Below are 13,806 nucleotides of genomic sequence, written 5' to 3' on the forward strand. Positions count from 1 at the left end.
TTGATGGTATCAAATATTAAGATCACATCTAACAACAGAATTTCACAAATTTTCCTTACATTTTTATCTAAATTACAGCAAATTCACAGACAACAAGCTTTTAAGCACACATTTTCATTTTATTTTCAGTTTCTTGATTTCAGTAATACATCTTTGTCAATCATCGTTTGCTTCTGTATCATTGTGGTGGTGTCATCTCTTATTTCATGACTTTTGTGACTGAAAAAAAGTAAATTGAGCTTGTATTGTGACACTCACCAGTCCAGTTTAAGCTTTAATAATAGACAGAAATCGTTTTTTGGGAGTCAGTGAGACTGCCTGACTGTGGTTATAATGTATATAACACATTATTAACTTCATGAACGCTAAATAACACATTTATTTATACTATCTTAAATTTAGAGGTTATAAAGAAAGAGGGTTATAAGATCTGTTATTTTATGTTTCAGTATCCTGCTTTATATTCATTCCACTAGGCATAGTCATAATCTAGATTTAAGACTACTTAGTTAAGTGGTAAATTGTACTACACGTACGAGCAGTGTAACGTCAAAAGGCCAGTTCTAACAGTTAACAAACTGGGAACAACGTCCCTTCTTGCTGCAGAGTCTTGAACGCAGCCCTGTCTCAGCTGCAGCCAGAGTTCAGTTCAAATGGGCGGTGTTTGGTCCGGCACGAGGAAGGACCCAGCGCTGCCATTGAAGCTGTGGGACCTGCCTGTCTGCCTGTCGGTGCGGTGCCGGCCCAGGCAGCATGGGAACAGTGCTGCATCGACAGTAGTTCTCCGGGGCACTGTTTACGGAGTGGTGAGCCTCCCTCCCTCCCTGTCCGTGATCTTCAGGCCGGTCGTCCAGAGCGCTGTCCATCGCTGTCGGTGAGCTAACAGCTCCCGGTGAAACTGGGCAAGAGGCGACTGCGCAAAGCATCATCTCAGGAGAGGCCAGTCTGGGTAAGAATGTAATGCTTTTCCCGCATGTGTCGTAGTGTGACCGAAATACGGCAATACGGCTTGTTTGTTCATATCAACCAGCTCTTATTTTATCCATTCCGAAAATGTTAAATTAGCTTGCCAAGGTTGCGATCAATGAACAACAGCGTTTGCAAGCTAACGTTAGCTAGCTCAGTACACTGGGGCCAGGAGGAGCCACCTAAATAATCCAAAACCTACCACGACTTCATCACATGAACAGTTAATTTTTTTACAATTTCTGCCAGCTTCAGACATCAGATGTGAATCAGTTAATCTGGGGGTGTTGTTATGCTCGGGTTTTATGGGCTTGGTTAGCTAGTTAGCCTTAACGTCATTAGCTATTACCGGCAGAGCTGCGTCTAATGCGAGAGCCTCCCAAAAGTACCCTGCTAAGTGTTTACGCTGCCCCAGTTAGCAACTATAAAAAATATATGTAAACAATTGATAAATGAGCCATAAAACAATATAATTTCACAGATATATAGACAGAAGTTATTCGCTTCTGAGTCTATATTTTGTTTTATGACTACATTATCAGTGAATAATACACCAGCTTCAGCTCACGGGTGTCCACAGGGATTATACTTGGTTGCAAATTTATTATTAAAGCGTATGACGTAAAGCTGTCTTTATATTGACGTTTAAACCTTGTATTAAATGTTTAGATATTGTTAACGAACTAGAGATAGGGGCCTTTGCACACATTCATAATGAGGAGGGGGAAAAAAAGAACCTACTCAGCTTCAAGACACTATAAATGCAACGAGATTTAGTGCATACTGGTGCCAAGCAGTCTTGTTTTTAGATGTGTTAGTCCATCCAAATCTCATTGTGAATGAATAAGGTAATCAATGCTGTCATCTATGAAATGGAAGACGAGAGATTTTTTTTAAAAATGGAAACTAACGCGATCATTTTATAGGCTCACACATGGGAGCAAAAGAGATAAAAACAAAAAGTCTGAGATTTCTAAAAGCAGAGTGGATTTAGAGTTTGTAGTGAATGAAAGACTTGCCAATGCCTCAGTATCCTGTGATATTGCCAGTGAATTAATTATGTATTGTGTTTTATACACTCTCACTCTTTATACTCTTGTATTGATTAGTCTCCCTGCAGCTTTGTTGATGCATTTCTGCTTTGTCTCATATAGAGTAGATGCCTTGGCTGAGATGAGTGTGAAGGCTTTTGAGCTAGTCCCCGCTGTGGAGCGAGATCTCCTCATGGGTGACAAAGCTCGCATCAACATCGAGTGCATTGAATGCTGTGGAAAGCGCTTGTATGTGGGCACTAATGACTGCTTCATCCACCACTTTCTGCTGGATGAGGTCACTTCCTCCAAAGGGAAACTGAGCTATTCCGCCCAGAAGAAACTTCAGAAATACCTCGGCCTCAAGAAACCAGTGGCTGAGCTGCGGGCTGCCTCTGCTTTAGAGCGTCTGATTGTGCTTTGCGATGGAATCTTGTTCCTTGTTGACATGGAGACCTTGGAGACAGTGCCCTCTGCAGCCGGAGGTGGAGCCAAGATCAGGGGTGTGACAGCGTTCTGCATTAATGAGAACCCGGTGAATGTTGATCCATTCTGTGTTGAAATGGGCATACTCTCCTCCAAGCGCCGGACAGTACAGATTTACATGGTGTATGAGGACAGAGTCCAGCTCGTCAAAGAGGTGACCACCCCTGAGCAGCCTTGTGCCCTCAGTGTCGATGGTTACTTTTTGTGCCTGGCCCTTGCTACACAATATATGATCCTGAACTACAGCACAGGAGCTTTCCAAGACCTCTTCCCTTACAACAGTGAAGAGAGGAGACCTATTGTGAAAAGGATCAGTAGGGAGGAGTTTCTCTTAGCAGCACCTGGTGGTCTGGGTAAGTCAATACAAAAACAGGACTTTCAGGTCTTTCAATAGTTTTACCATTACTTTGAAACCTAAGTAACAGATTCGAGCTAATATCAGTTGTTTCCTCAAAAAAACCCATACATCGATTTGTGCCACTTTTTGTAATCCGTGGCATGTTAATGCATCCAATCTGAGTTTATGTTAATGTCAATGGATTTATGCACTTGTGTTTGGTCTATGCTGGTTTTTAACAGTCTTTGTTTTGTTAAACAGTCATTAAGGTGCATCAAATTTTCACAGCGTTTCATTGGTGGACGTTTCACCAATTGTCGGAAATTGTCTCTGCAGGAATGTTTGCTAATGCAGAGGGGGTATCTCAGCGGGCCCCCGTCAACTGGTCAGAGAGCGTGATTGGTGCAGCTGTTTGTTTTCCGTACGTGGTGGCCTTAGATGAAAGCTTCATCACCATTCACAGCATGCTGGACCAACAGCTAAAACAGACCCTTTCATTCAGGGATGGACACATTTTGCAAGACTTTGAAGGTATCTTCAAACAAGCTATGTTGTCTACTTAAAGAACTTATTTACCAAAAGCAATCAGTGGAAGAATAATCATGTAATTGGGAATGATGTATGTTTTTTTTTTTTTGTTTGTTTGTTTGTTTGTTAGGGTTTTTTTTTTTTATATATATTTTTTATATATATATATTGTTTTAATGGCTACAAAGGTCAACAAGCTCACTGCTAGATCCTACCAGGTGTCCTCCCCTGCAGATCTACTCAAACCTAAATCAACTAATTGTCAGTTATATCATTTTTATATCTGAGTTAGCCTCCTTTTAATATTTCTGAATTCATTACAGTTAGGAAAAGTGGAAAAAAATCTGAAGATGATGCGGCAGCATTTATTTATTTGTATTTCACATCATGCCACATAGTGCAGTCCAAAAACGAGCAGCATAAAAATTGACATTAAGATGACTTATGCCAGTGGCTAACAGACACAAGCAGAGATGAGTAGCGGGCTATAGAGGTTTGATATGCTGACTACCTTCAAACTGTACACTTCAAATTTTTTTTTTATTTCAAACTTGACCACGAGACTAATGATGTGACGAAATGTTTTTACTTCATGGAAAACATGCCTCTGTTATGAAATTATCCAAGCGTTTAAAGAGTTGGTGCATTAGGTTGCTGGAGAAACCTTTTTAGAATAATGTGGGTAATAGCAGTGACTCTAAAGTGCTTTGAGAAAACAAATAAATGAAAGATGTTGAATTCTGTTTTGAGGCACACAGTAAATTGTAAGGGTAACATAAACTGGTCTAATGGATGTTCAGAAAGCTCTGAGCTGAAACTGTCAGAAGGTTTCAACATGCTGTTTATCACCTCTGCTTCATCTACAATCACAATATAGGCATATAGCATAATAGGTGCATGTGAAGCTGGTTAAAGGTTGTTGTGTAAGTAAGAGTATAAAAATCAAGTATTTTGTTGTCTGTCAACACGCTACTTGTGATATCACTGCGCATATTTCTGGCTGTTTCAGAGTTCTGACGTGTGTGTGTGTGGTTCTCTCCCCCCCCCCCCCCCCCCCCCCCCCCCCCCAGGGAAGGTCATTCTGGCTTCTACTAAAGCAGTGTATGTCCTGGTACCCCTGCCACTTGAGAGGCAAATACAAGATTTACTGGCCAGTCACAGAGTAGAGGAGGCACTCACCCTCACAGAGGGAGCACAGAAAAATATTCCCAAAGACAAGTTCCAGGTAACAAATATTATATTGTTTAGGCTTGTTTAGGCTTTTGTGTTTCAGATGTTAGTCAACAAAGTACTTTGGCACTTTACCTAACTTTACCTTGATGGCAATCTGTACTGAGTCAAAGTATTCAAAGTATTTCTCTAAACATAAAAACACACTTGTCTCATATCTTGTCATTGTCTTCATTTACAGATTTTGCACAAAAGAATCCTCCAGCAGGCAGGTTTCATCCACTTTGGCCAGCTTCAGTTTCTGGAAGCAAAAGAACTTTTCAGGTGAGTGAGTCTTTTTGGAGAACACCAACTTTTTTTTTTTTATGACTTCAGGAGCTTTGCCTCCTAATTTCAAACCGATTTTGGTTACTTGACCACATTGGTTGCCCTGTTTCTCCACTAACTGCACTTTGCACAACATTAGTGGCTACCAGGGAAGCATGATACAATTTTTTTTTTTTTGCAGATATCTGATATGCTGATATTTTACAATTAATTAGGCTAATTACTGATACAAATATTGGCAATTGCAGACATACAACACAAAACTTAAAATTATGTGTGTTAAGTATTGCATACCCAAAATAAAACATGTCATGTTAAATGTCTTTTTTTTTTTTTAACCCAAGACAAGTAAGATATATAATCCTGTCCTACTCAAAACTAACAATACCCCCATCATGGAAATTCTGGCAGTTTTCACAACTGACAAATAAACAACCTTATTTCATAGAAACATTTGAAATGTATTGCTAAATTGTGCACCAATTCCACATAAATGAAATAAAATTTTACTCTTTGTCAATAAATATGGAGCATATTTACTCTACTGCTATTACTACTACATATTTGAACTTTCCAGACCATGGACATTTCGTCTTCTTTTCAGTAAGTTGGAATATGGTGTCGAGGTTGGGCATTTTGTCAAGGAATCTGCAGGCTTTTCTTGTAATTGGTTCTAAGAATTGACAGATATAGGCGGAATGGCCATTGTCTGATGGTTATTATTAAGCAAATATAAGCCGATGCAATAACGTGCCAATCACATCCTGCTTGCCTTAGTGGCTTATATATTTTCCTGTTTGAAACCTTTGCCATAGGAGGAGGGGAATTGTAAACATTTTCTTTCAAATCCATGGAGAGAGTCATGAGTTGTGGTGTGCACTTAATTACCTTGCTCATCAGTAGTGTTTTGTGACTTCATCACTGTTTAACCAGGAAGGGTCAGCTGGATGTGAGGGAGCTCATATCTTTGTATCCACTACTGCTGCCAGCTTCATCTTCATTTACACGCTGCCACCCTCCTCTCCACGAGTTTGCAGATCTCAACCACCTGGCACAGGGTGACCAAGAAAAAGTGCTACGGTGCAAAAAATTTCTAATCAGTTATTTGGGAGAGGTAAATGGATTGAAACAGATTCACTAACATTTAATTTTGTTGTTAGTTTTCATGTCATAAGTTCATTGTAACCTTGTGTGTGTTTTAAAGATATTATGTCTTTATCTCCACACACAGGTTCGGAGCACAGAGGTGGCAAACGGCTGTAAAGAGGATGTGGATACTGCACTGTTGAAGCTGTATGCTGAACAGGATCATGACAGCCTTCTAGACCTGTTAGCTTCAGACAATTTCTGCCAGCTGGCGGACAGTGTCCCATGGCTGGAAAAATATCACAAGTATGTACATTTTTTTTTTTCTAAATATGTGTTGTTATTTAAGAGAAAATCACATGAAAATCTCAAGTAGAAATATAAATACATTTAATGTGATACGACATCCTCACATTTTGAAACTGCATGTTTCAATACAGCCAATGTCATGTTTAACTGCTTTATGAAGTGTGGTTAGAGTAGATCTGTAGCTTCTATGTAGTCAGATCGTGGTTAAATCTCCAATAATTAGGGGAAAAAATTAACACGCTCAACACTGAGCGCTGTGGGAATCAGCATAAATTAATTACCACAAAAAATTCTATCCTATTAGGGTGATGAGGCTTTGTTGGATGCATAATTATCTTTTTTTTTTTTCTCTCCCTTTGACTTTTGCCATTAAATGCCAAATATGAATGCCTCAATGACCATTTATTCCATTTATTCAGTCCATTGTAATTATGTTGTACAAAAACTTTAACCTTGAGAAACAGGATATATTCACTACATTTTTCTCTTTCTCGCTATTAGATATTTTGCACTTGGGTTGCTCTATCACTGCAATGGCCAGGATTCAGCAGCACTTCAGGTATATGTACCTATGATAGTTTATTGATTGCTATAAAAATGAACAGCTCAAACATAAACTTTAGCAATTAAACCCTTCCTCTTTATGTTTGTGACAGTTGTGGATTCAAGTGGTAGATGGGGATCTGCAAGACTCCACACGATCTGACCTTTATGAGTACATTGTGGACTTTCTCTGTTCCTGCTCCAATGTGGACCTTGTATGGAAGTATGCCAATTGGGCCTTGCAGAAGGATCCCAATGTAGGTTAACCGTACTTTAAGGATTTTACTGTACTGTCAATTAAATATTTTGCTGCCAAGTAACTTGATTTTTAAACTTGTTGAGCAACAATGGAAATTAGTTCCATCTTTACTTTTAATTTAATCTAAATGCAAATAATTAATTTTACTAACTAATGACAGTAGGTTTTTCATTTGGAATTAACAGTTCTCAGTCATTCACTTATCTTCTTCCACTTATCTGTTTCCGGTCCACGGGGGGTGCTGGAGCCAATCCCAGCTTACATTGAGAGAGGGCGGGGTACACCCTGGACAGGCCACCAGTCCATCACATGGCCAACACAAAGACAGACAGACAAACAACCATTCACACTCAGACGTACAGACAATTTAGAGTCACTAATTAACCTAAACATGCATGCCTTTGGACGGTGGGAGGAAACCCATACAGGCACAGGGAGAACATGCAAACTCAGTACAGGCAGGTTCAGTCCCCCAGGTCAGGAACTAAACCCACGACCTTCTTATTGTGGGGTGACAGATTTAACCACTATGCCACTGTGCTGCACATATCAACAGTTCTCTACAATTCAAATTATATGATTGAATAGACTTGAACAAAACAGGCAGGCTGGCTGGAGAGATGTGATCTATCACTGTCCAGTCCTTACGACCCATTTCTTCAGTTCTTGAATAAATAAAAAAAGAAAATAGTTTGTATTGATTTGCTTCTGTGTGTGTGTGGCTCGAATTGCAAAAGCAGATGGACTTGATGTGCTGGCTGTTTGCAGTATGTTTTCTCGTTACACCATGGGTTACTACTATCTTGTGTTGTGCTTCCTCCTTCACTTCATAATTTTCTGATAAAGTACATGAATTAGTGAGCTGCAATAGTAATCATTGTTCTTTTTTGTTTCCAGATAGGCATCCACATCTTTACCAAGAGGCCCATCAGTAAGTACCAGCCACACTTGAAGGCTGATGATGTCATCACTTACCTGGGAAAGCATGGCAATGCTCTGCTTCTCTACTTGGAACACCTGGTGCTGGAGAGAAGATTACAGGTACGACATTGTGAGATTTATGTTTCTGCCAGTTGATAGTTCCCCATGCCCAAAATGAACCTACCGCCAGACCAACATGAGTTGTTGCTATAAGGAGTAAAATAAATTTCAGCGCAATTGGAAATGAACAGTGGCAATCATAACACATACACAGAGGGGAGAGGAAACGTTTTATGATGCACAGCATGAAACACTACTATATGCTGTGGGGGATAAGTTCTACTTTCAGTCATTTGCAGAAGTATTTTGTAATTGGTTACAGTTAAGAGAAGGGTCCCGAGAGTGAAACAACCACAGCAGCTTAGTTTCTGCAGCTGATCCAACCATTCTTGATCTTTTCAAGTACTGTTGAATATATATCACAAAATCTCTACTTCATCCAGCAATATGCAGCTTTTTCATGTATGGAGAATTACAATGCCACTGCTGCTTAATGAGACATGTTATACTTCCTTCTAAATTACACCTAAGAGCTGTGTCTATTCAAAAGGATCAGCCACCTAGGCAATAACAGAAAAAAATATATTTAATGCTTTGTTTGCATTGTATACGTGCACACATAATCAGCCTCATTTTGGGCCAGGAAAACCCAAATGTGTTGTGGCTTATTCAAACACTAAACTCTCTACAGGGTAACGAGCATCAATAAAAGCAGTTCCCTGCAGTGTAAGTTCTCCAAAGTGCTTTAGTGCATTATTATCATAGATATAATTATGCGAACTGCAGGAGTCTCGCTATTGATCACATTCTAAACATGAAAGTGTTTCAGTTGAAGCAGGAGATATATATATATATATATATATATATATATATATATATAGACAGACACACACAATATTTCATTTTCTGTTTTTTCAAGCACTTTTTTTTCAGCAAAGTAAAATGTATTTAAGTTAGGTTTGTTTTGTTTTTTTGTTGTTGTTTTTTGGTGTCTGTGGATGCAGAAGGAGAAATTCCACACACACTTGGCTGTGCTGTACCTGGAAAGAGTCTTGTTACTGCTGACAGAGTCACCAACAGATGAAGAGAAGTTAACCAAAGCAAGAGAGAAACTTCAAGCTATGCTCAGGGAGTCCAATCTATACCGTGTACAGTTTCTTTTAGGTGAGACATATGTCTGAAGATTACTACGCTTGACTATTTTAACAGGGTTATTAGTGTTTTGTGTAAATTTATATGAATGTTATGTTCAGCAAAAACACCTTAAGATTTTAAAGAAGCTATTTAGAAGTTAGTTTATGTTGTTTTCCTTGTCATAATACAGCAACTTAATAATGGTGGGAGACTGCTGTTTTAGGTTAAAAGGTTATTCAGAAATCTTTCATTGTGAGATGTTCTATATTCTTTGATTGTGGTGCAGCTTTGGACTGTTGTTTCCTCTTCTGCTCTGTTCAGGTAAGATGGAGAACTGTGAACAACTGCTGCTAGAGCGTGCAACAGTACTTGGAAAACTGGAGGAGCATGATAAAGCCCTGCACATATTGGTCCACGAGCTTAAAGACTTTGCTTCTGCTGAGGCCTTCTGTATATGGGCCTCTTCTTGTCGGGAATCATCTTACCGACAGCAGCTGTTTCACCTGCTCTTGGGGGTCTATCTCGATGGGAACCTGCCTGGAAACTCTCAGACAGCAGGAGGGGGTGGCAATGGAGATCTGAAGATGGCAGCGGTAGATCTCTTAAATCGACATGGCGAAGTGTTTGATGCAGCTCGTGTCCTTCGTATGCTCCCTGGTGACTGGTCACTGCAGCTACTCCGGCCCTTTCTGGGTCGAGCTGTGAGGGCCAGTATGCATGCTTGCCGCACCTCCCAGATTGCTCTTGGGCTAGCCCACTCGGAAAACCTTCAACTGCTGCATGATAGGGTAAGAAAAGCATATCATAATACTATTCAGCAAATTAGTTTTATTATTTAATTTTTTTTTTTTTTAATGTGATGTTTGAAAGGCTTGAGTACAGGATCATTATTTGCTAGATTACAAACTCTTGGCTATGAAGTTCTTAACGCAACAGTATTTCTCCAGTAGATAGAGAAATCCTGAATGAACAGATTCAGTAATGAACAACTAACAAAAATATGGAGTTCCTGTTATGTTATTGATATTAATGATTGAAATATGACCAGACATGAATTTGCAGACTGGATGGACCTTTTTTTTTTTTTTTTTTTTTTTTTTTTATTATACATTTTGCAAATTTTGTATATATCAAAAGGTTAACACAAATTTGGGTGTAATATGATATGGTCTGCATATCAAAGGGAATTTCTTCTGTAAACAGTGAAAGTATATAATTAATTACTCCATGTCATGAGATTTTAACAAGAAGGATGTTATCTTAACGTCTATTCCTGCTTTAGCTCAAGATAACTCTTTATCCTGTACTTTTTTCCCTCCAGTTGAAAGAGCGTAAAAAACCCATCTTTGTGTCCGAGAAGAAAGGATGCCACCTGTGCCACAACACCTTCAGTGAGCCTGATGTGGTGTCTCTCCCAGGTGGAATACCTGTCCATACTCACTGTGTTGCCCAGAGAGTAAAAGACTCTCCCACTAAGAGACAATTAACTAATAGCAGTAACCATACATGAGACTTGAAAATTAAAACTATAACGTGATCTGTGATCAGAGGTATCATAATAAAGTAGGACCTGCTGAGATGGCTGAGAACTGCGGGGGTAAAACGAAGCACAGACCACATCCATCTATGATGGAGTTAATAGAAACACAAAGAAAAGTGTGTAGGTGTGTTTTTGTGTGTGTGTTTCTGTGAGTGAGTGAGAGAGGGAGAAACATGTGATTTCAGCTATTTATTTCTGTGCTGCAGTTATATTACATTTTCACACTGCAAGTTTTTACAGAGTAAAAAAACAGCTAAGTCACCCTGCCCTTTAATCCATTTAAACTGAGAATTAATTAAACACAGGCTCTTGTCTTTCTCTGTGGGTTGAATACTAAGTCTGTGCTTGTCTTTGTTCCTACAGTTTTCAACCTAAATTTGGAGAAAAAAAATAAATAAATTAAAAAAAAAAAAAAAATATATATATATATATATATATATATATATGTGCGCGCTTAGGCTGCACAACACACCATATTATACTCTGTTGCATTTCATAAGCACGAGTTACTTAACTTGGTCACTGCAATGTTTGGTTTTAATGTGAATCGTTTGTGTTGAGGGGAAAAAACAGTCTTATATCTGTTTATAAGATCTGGTCTCACTACTGCTTCATTCTCCCTTCAATCGTAAAGGCAATTTATGTTAGAAACAGTCAGTTAGTGACTTAGTAGCAGCAATTAAAAACAAACTTGGGACATTTAAATGTCCTATTATTGAGGTTACTTACTGATTAGGTGTAACTAAAGACTAAAACTGCATCAGGAATCAAATAAAACATACTCAAATCAAATTGTTATTGATATGTTAAATGTTTTGGCTCAGTTATAGGCGGAGCATATGTTAGAGCTCAGTGAATGTGAAGTGTGTAAATGTGAACTCAAGCTTCAGGAGTTTTGTCTGATTTAGAATAAATACATAAAGAGGGAAACTAACAGACCCCCACCCATCATGGGTCCATTTAGTCTGTTTGGCTTGTGAACATAGTGTTGAATTTAAGCCCTGAAAACATTTACTATTTCCCCCTTCTCCTTCTGTTGGGGGGAAAAGGTAATTTGTTACAAAAAGATGAATAAATTGTCCTTTTTAAAGCAGGCAATAGAATATTGATATTTTATCTCCATTGGTACTGCGAGTGAGACTTTTTTTTTGGTGGCGGTGGGGGGGATGATCAGTCTATGTTTAAGGTGTAAAAAAGCTGGTCACCACAGGATGGCAGTATTATGTAGTAAGATTGCAATGAATTACAGGTGGAGCATTATGGGAATTAATTTAATTGTTCTTTACTATTATTCTGTGCAGTGACCTGAATATATCTTGTTTCAATAATTTGGTAGAAACAATATCAACCTGGTTGTGACTGGTCTTGCTGAAAGGAAGTGCTTTAGTCATTTACTCATTTTCCAAGAAACAATGAAATTCTAGCAGACCCAGACATGATGTGACAGTATGAAATACTTCATGTGAATGAGAATGCATTTTTGTCACGCTCCTCATGAAAGTAATGTTTTCTTAGGATGCATGATGCTGCTCTGTTCACAACCCCTTTTTTTTTCTCTTCATGTAGTTAATTGTGACAGGACAAAGAAATGTTTAATCCAAGTTTTTGATGGCCCTAGAACATGCAACATCATACTCATTTGCTTTCATACTGACTGCCTCAGTGCTTGGGTTATGGTTTTAACCTTTTAATCCCGACACCTCACACAGGATTGAAAGTCTGCCCTGTTTCATCATAGTAAAGCCCTATAATTCTTTGCCAACTTGTCAGCAAGCAGCACTGCTCTGTTTTTTGTTTTGTGTTTTCTAAGCACTTTCCAAATATAGTCACTCTGTCAGATAACAATGAACGGCACTTTGAACCTTAAATTTTTCTCCCAGGCAGAAATTTCTCATAGCAAGTGAATAATGTGTTTGTGTAGCTAATTGTGTGAACAGTTTAAATCAGGGACACGTTCCTAAAATGCTCAATGGATGGAATGCTTTGAGGGGGAGCACTGAAAATACCAATCCACATTTTAAGATTTAGGATTTACACACAACAAATTTGGTAAGATATTCATCCAAATTCTTAAATTTGGTCCATATTCCTACATCAAATACGTAAGAACTGTAACTTTTTCACACTAACAAATACTGTGTCCCTCGTAAATTTACTTTTATTTAATGTTCAATGGATTAAATGGCATCACTGTTGTTGGGTTTCCTTGTTTCTCTGGCGCCTGTGCTGTTGATGCTAGCCTTCTGTAACAAAAACATTTCTGCTGGGGACTTTGTGCAAACATGGGACTATTTTTCTAACATGGATATCTGAATATTGTAAATAGTGTTGGTTGTCTCGCTTTCCATGACAGAAATTCACAGCTTATGCAGAGCATCTTTCTGTCTTAACAATTAATGTGTAGCTTGCTTACGAATCCTCCTAACAATGACCTCAAGTAATAATAATTTTAAAAAGTACAGTACATTTGTGTGGGGAAAAAAATCTTATTGCATTTTATAAATATATGTATACTGTTATGTATATACTGCATTTGTACTTGTTTGTTGCTTTCTTAATCAATGCCAATGTGGATGGAGTGTAAAACCTGTGAACCCATCCCATTTTAATAAACATGAAACTGTATAGTATCAACTTTTGGAGTTTCATTTGCATTTCAGAGCCATGTACCGTGTACAGGTGAAATGTAGCATTATAAAATCCATTTTGAAGACCTTCATTTAATTAGTTTAGCTGAGCTATATTTTTTTTTTCTGTCCCAAGTCATTAACAGAAATGTAATGTTTTTAATTTTAAGAAAGATTTGCAAAGAGCCATTATCTACACTGTCAGTGCTGTTGTTTATGTTTTCGTTTTTTTTAATTGCTGGCCATTTATGTCTGTGGTTGACTAAATTTTGTTTTCTTTCTATTTTATATAAAGTATTTAAGTAAATCTCGCGTCAAGTCTGCAGCGCGCCCTGCTGCTGTGGTTGCCGTGGAAACGGCCGACCATCAGCCAGAGGTCTTCCTGATTACCATTTGGACATTTCTGGGTGTTGCCGCTCCGGGCGGTGTTTGGGTCCCATGTAGCGCCAGTCAGGGGTCCGGGGCAGACGCACAAATGCCAG

The 13,806-nt window shown here is 38.6% G+C and overlaps 1 protein-coding gene across 1 annotated transcript; it reads left to right on the forward strand.

The window, feature by feature from the left end:
• Positions 1–679: 679 nt before the first annotated feature.
• tgfbrap1 (transforming growth factor, beta receptor associated protein 1) lies at positions 680–13,316 on the forward strand. Its single transcript, XM_029499085.1, has 13 exons — positions 680–949; positions 2,121–2,836; positions 3,157–3,351; positions 4,419–4,573; positions 4,760–4,842; positions 5,779–5,959; positions 6,077–6,237; positions 6,742–6,799; positions 6,897–7,040; positions 7,940–8,083; positions 9,028–9,187; positions 9,479–9,945; positions 10,479–13,316. The coding sequence occupies exons 2-13, from the start codon at positions 2,140–2,142 to the stop codon at positions 10,665–10,667; spliced, it is 2,634 nt and encodes an 877-aa protein (XP_029354945.1). The 5' UTR covers positions 680–949; positions 2,121–2,139; the 3' UTR covers positions 10,668–13,316.
• Positions 13,317–13,806: the final 490 nt, after the last annotated feature.

Source organism: Echeneis naucrates, chromosome 3, assembly GCF_900963305.1.
Source record: "Echeneis naucrates chromosome 3, fEcheNa1.1, whole genome shotgun sequence".
NCBI lineage: Eukaryota > Metazoa > Chordata > Actinopteri > Carangiformes > Echeneidae > Echeneis > Echeneis naucrates.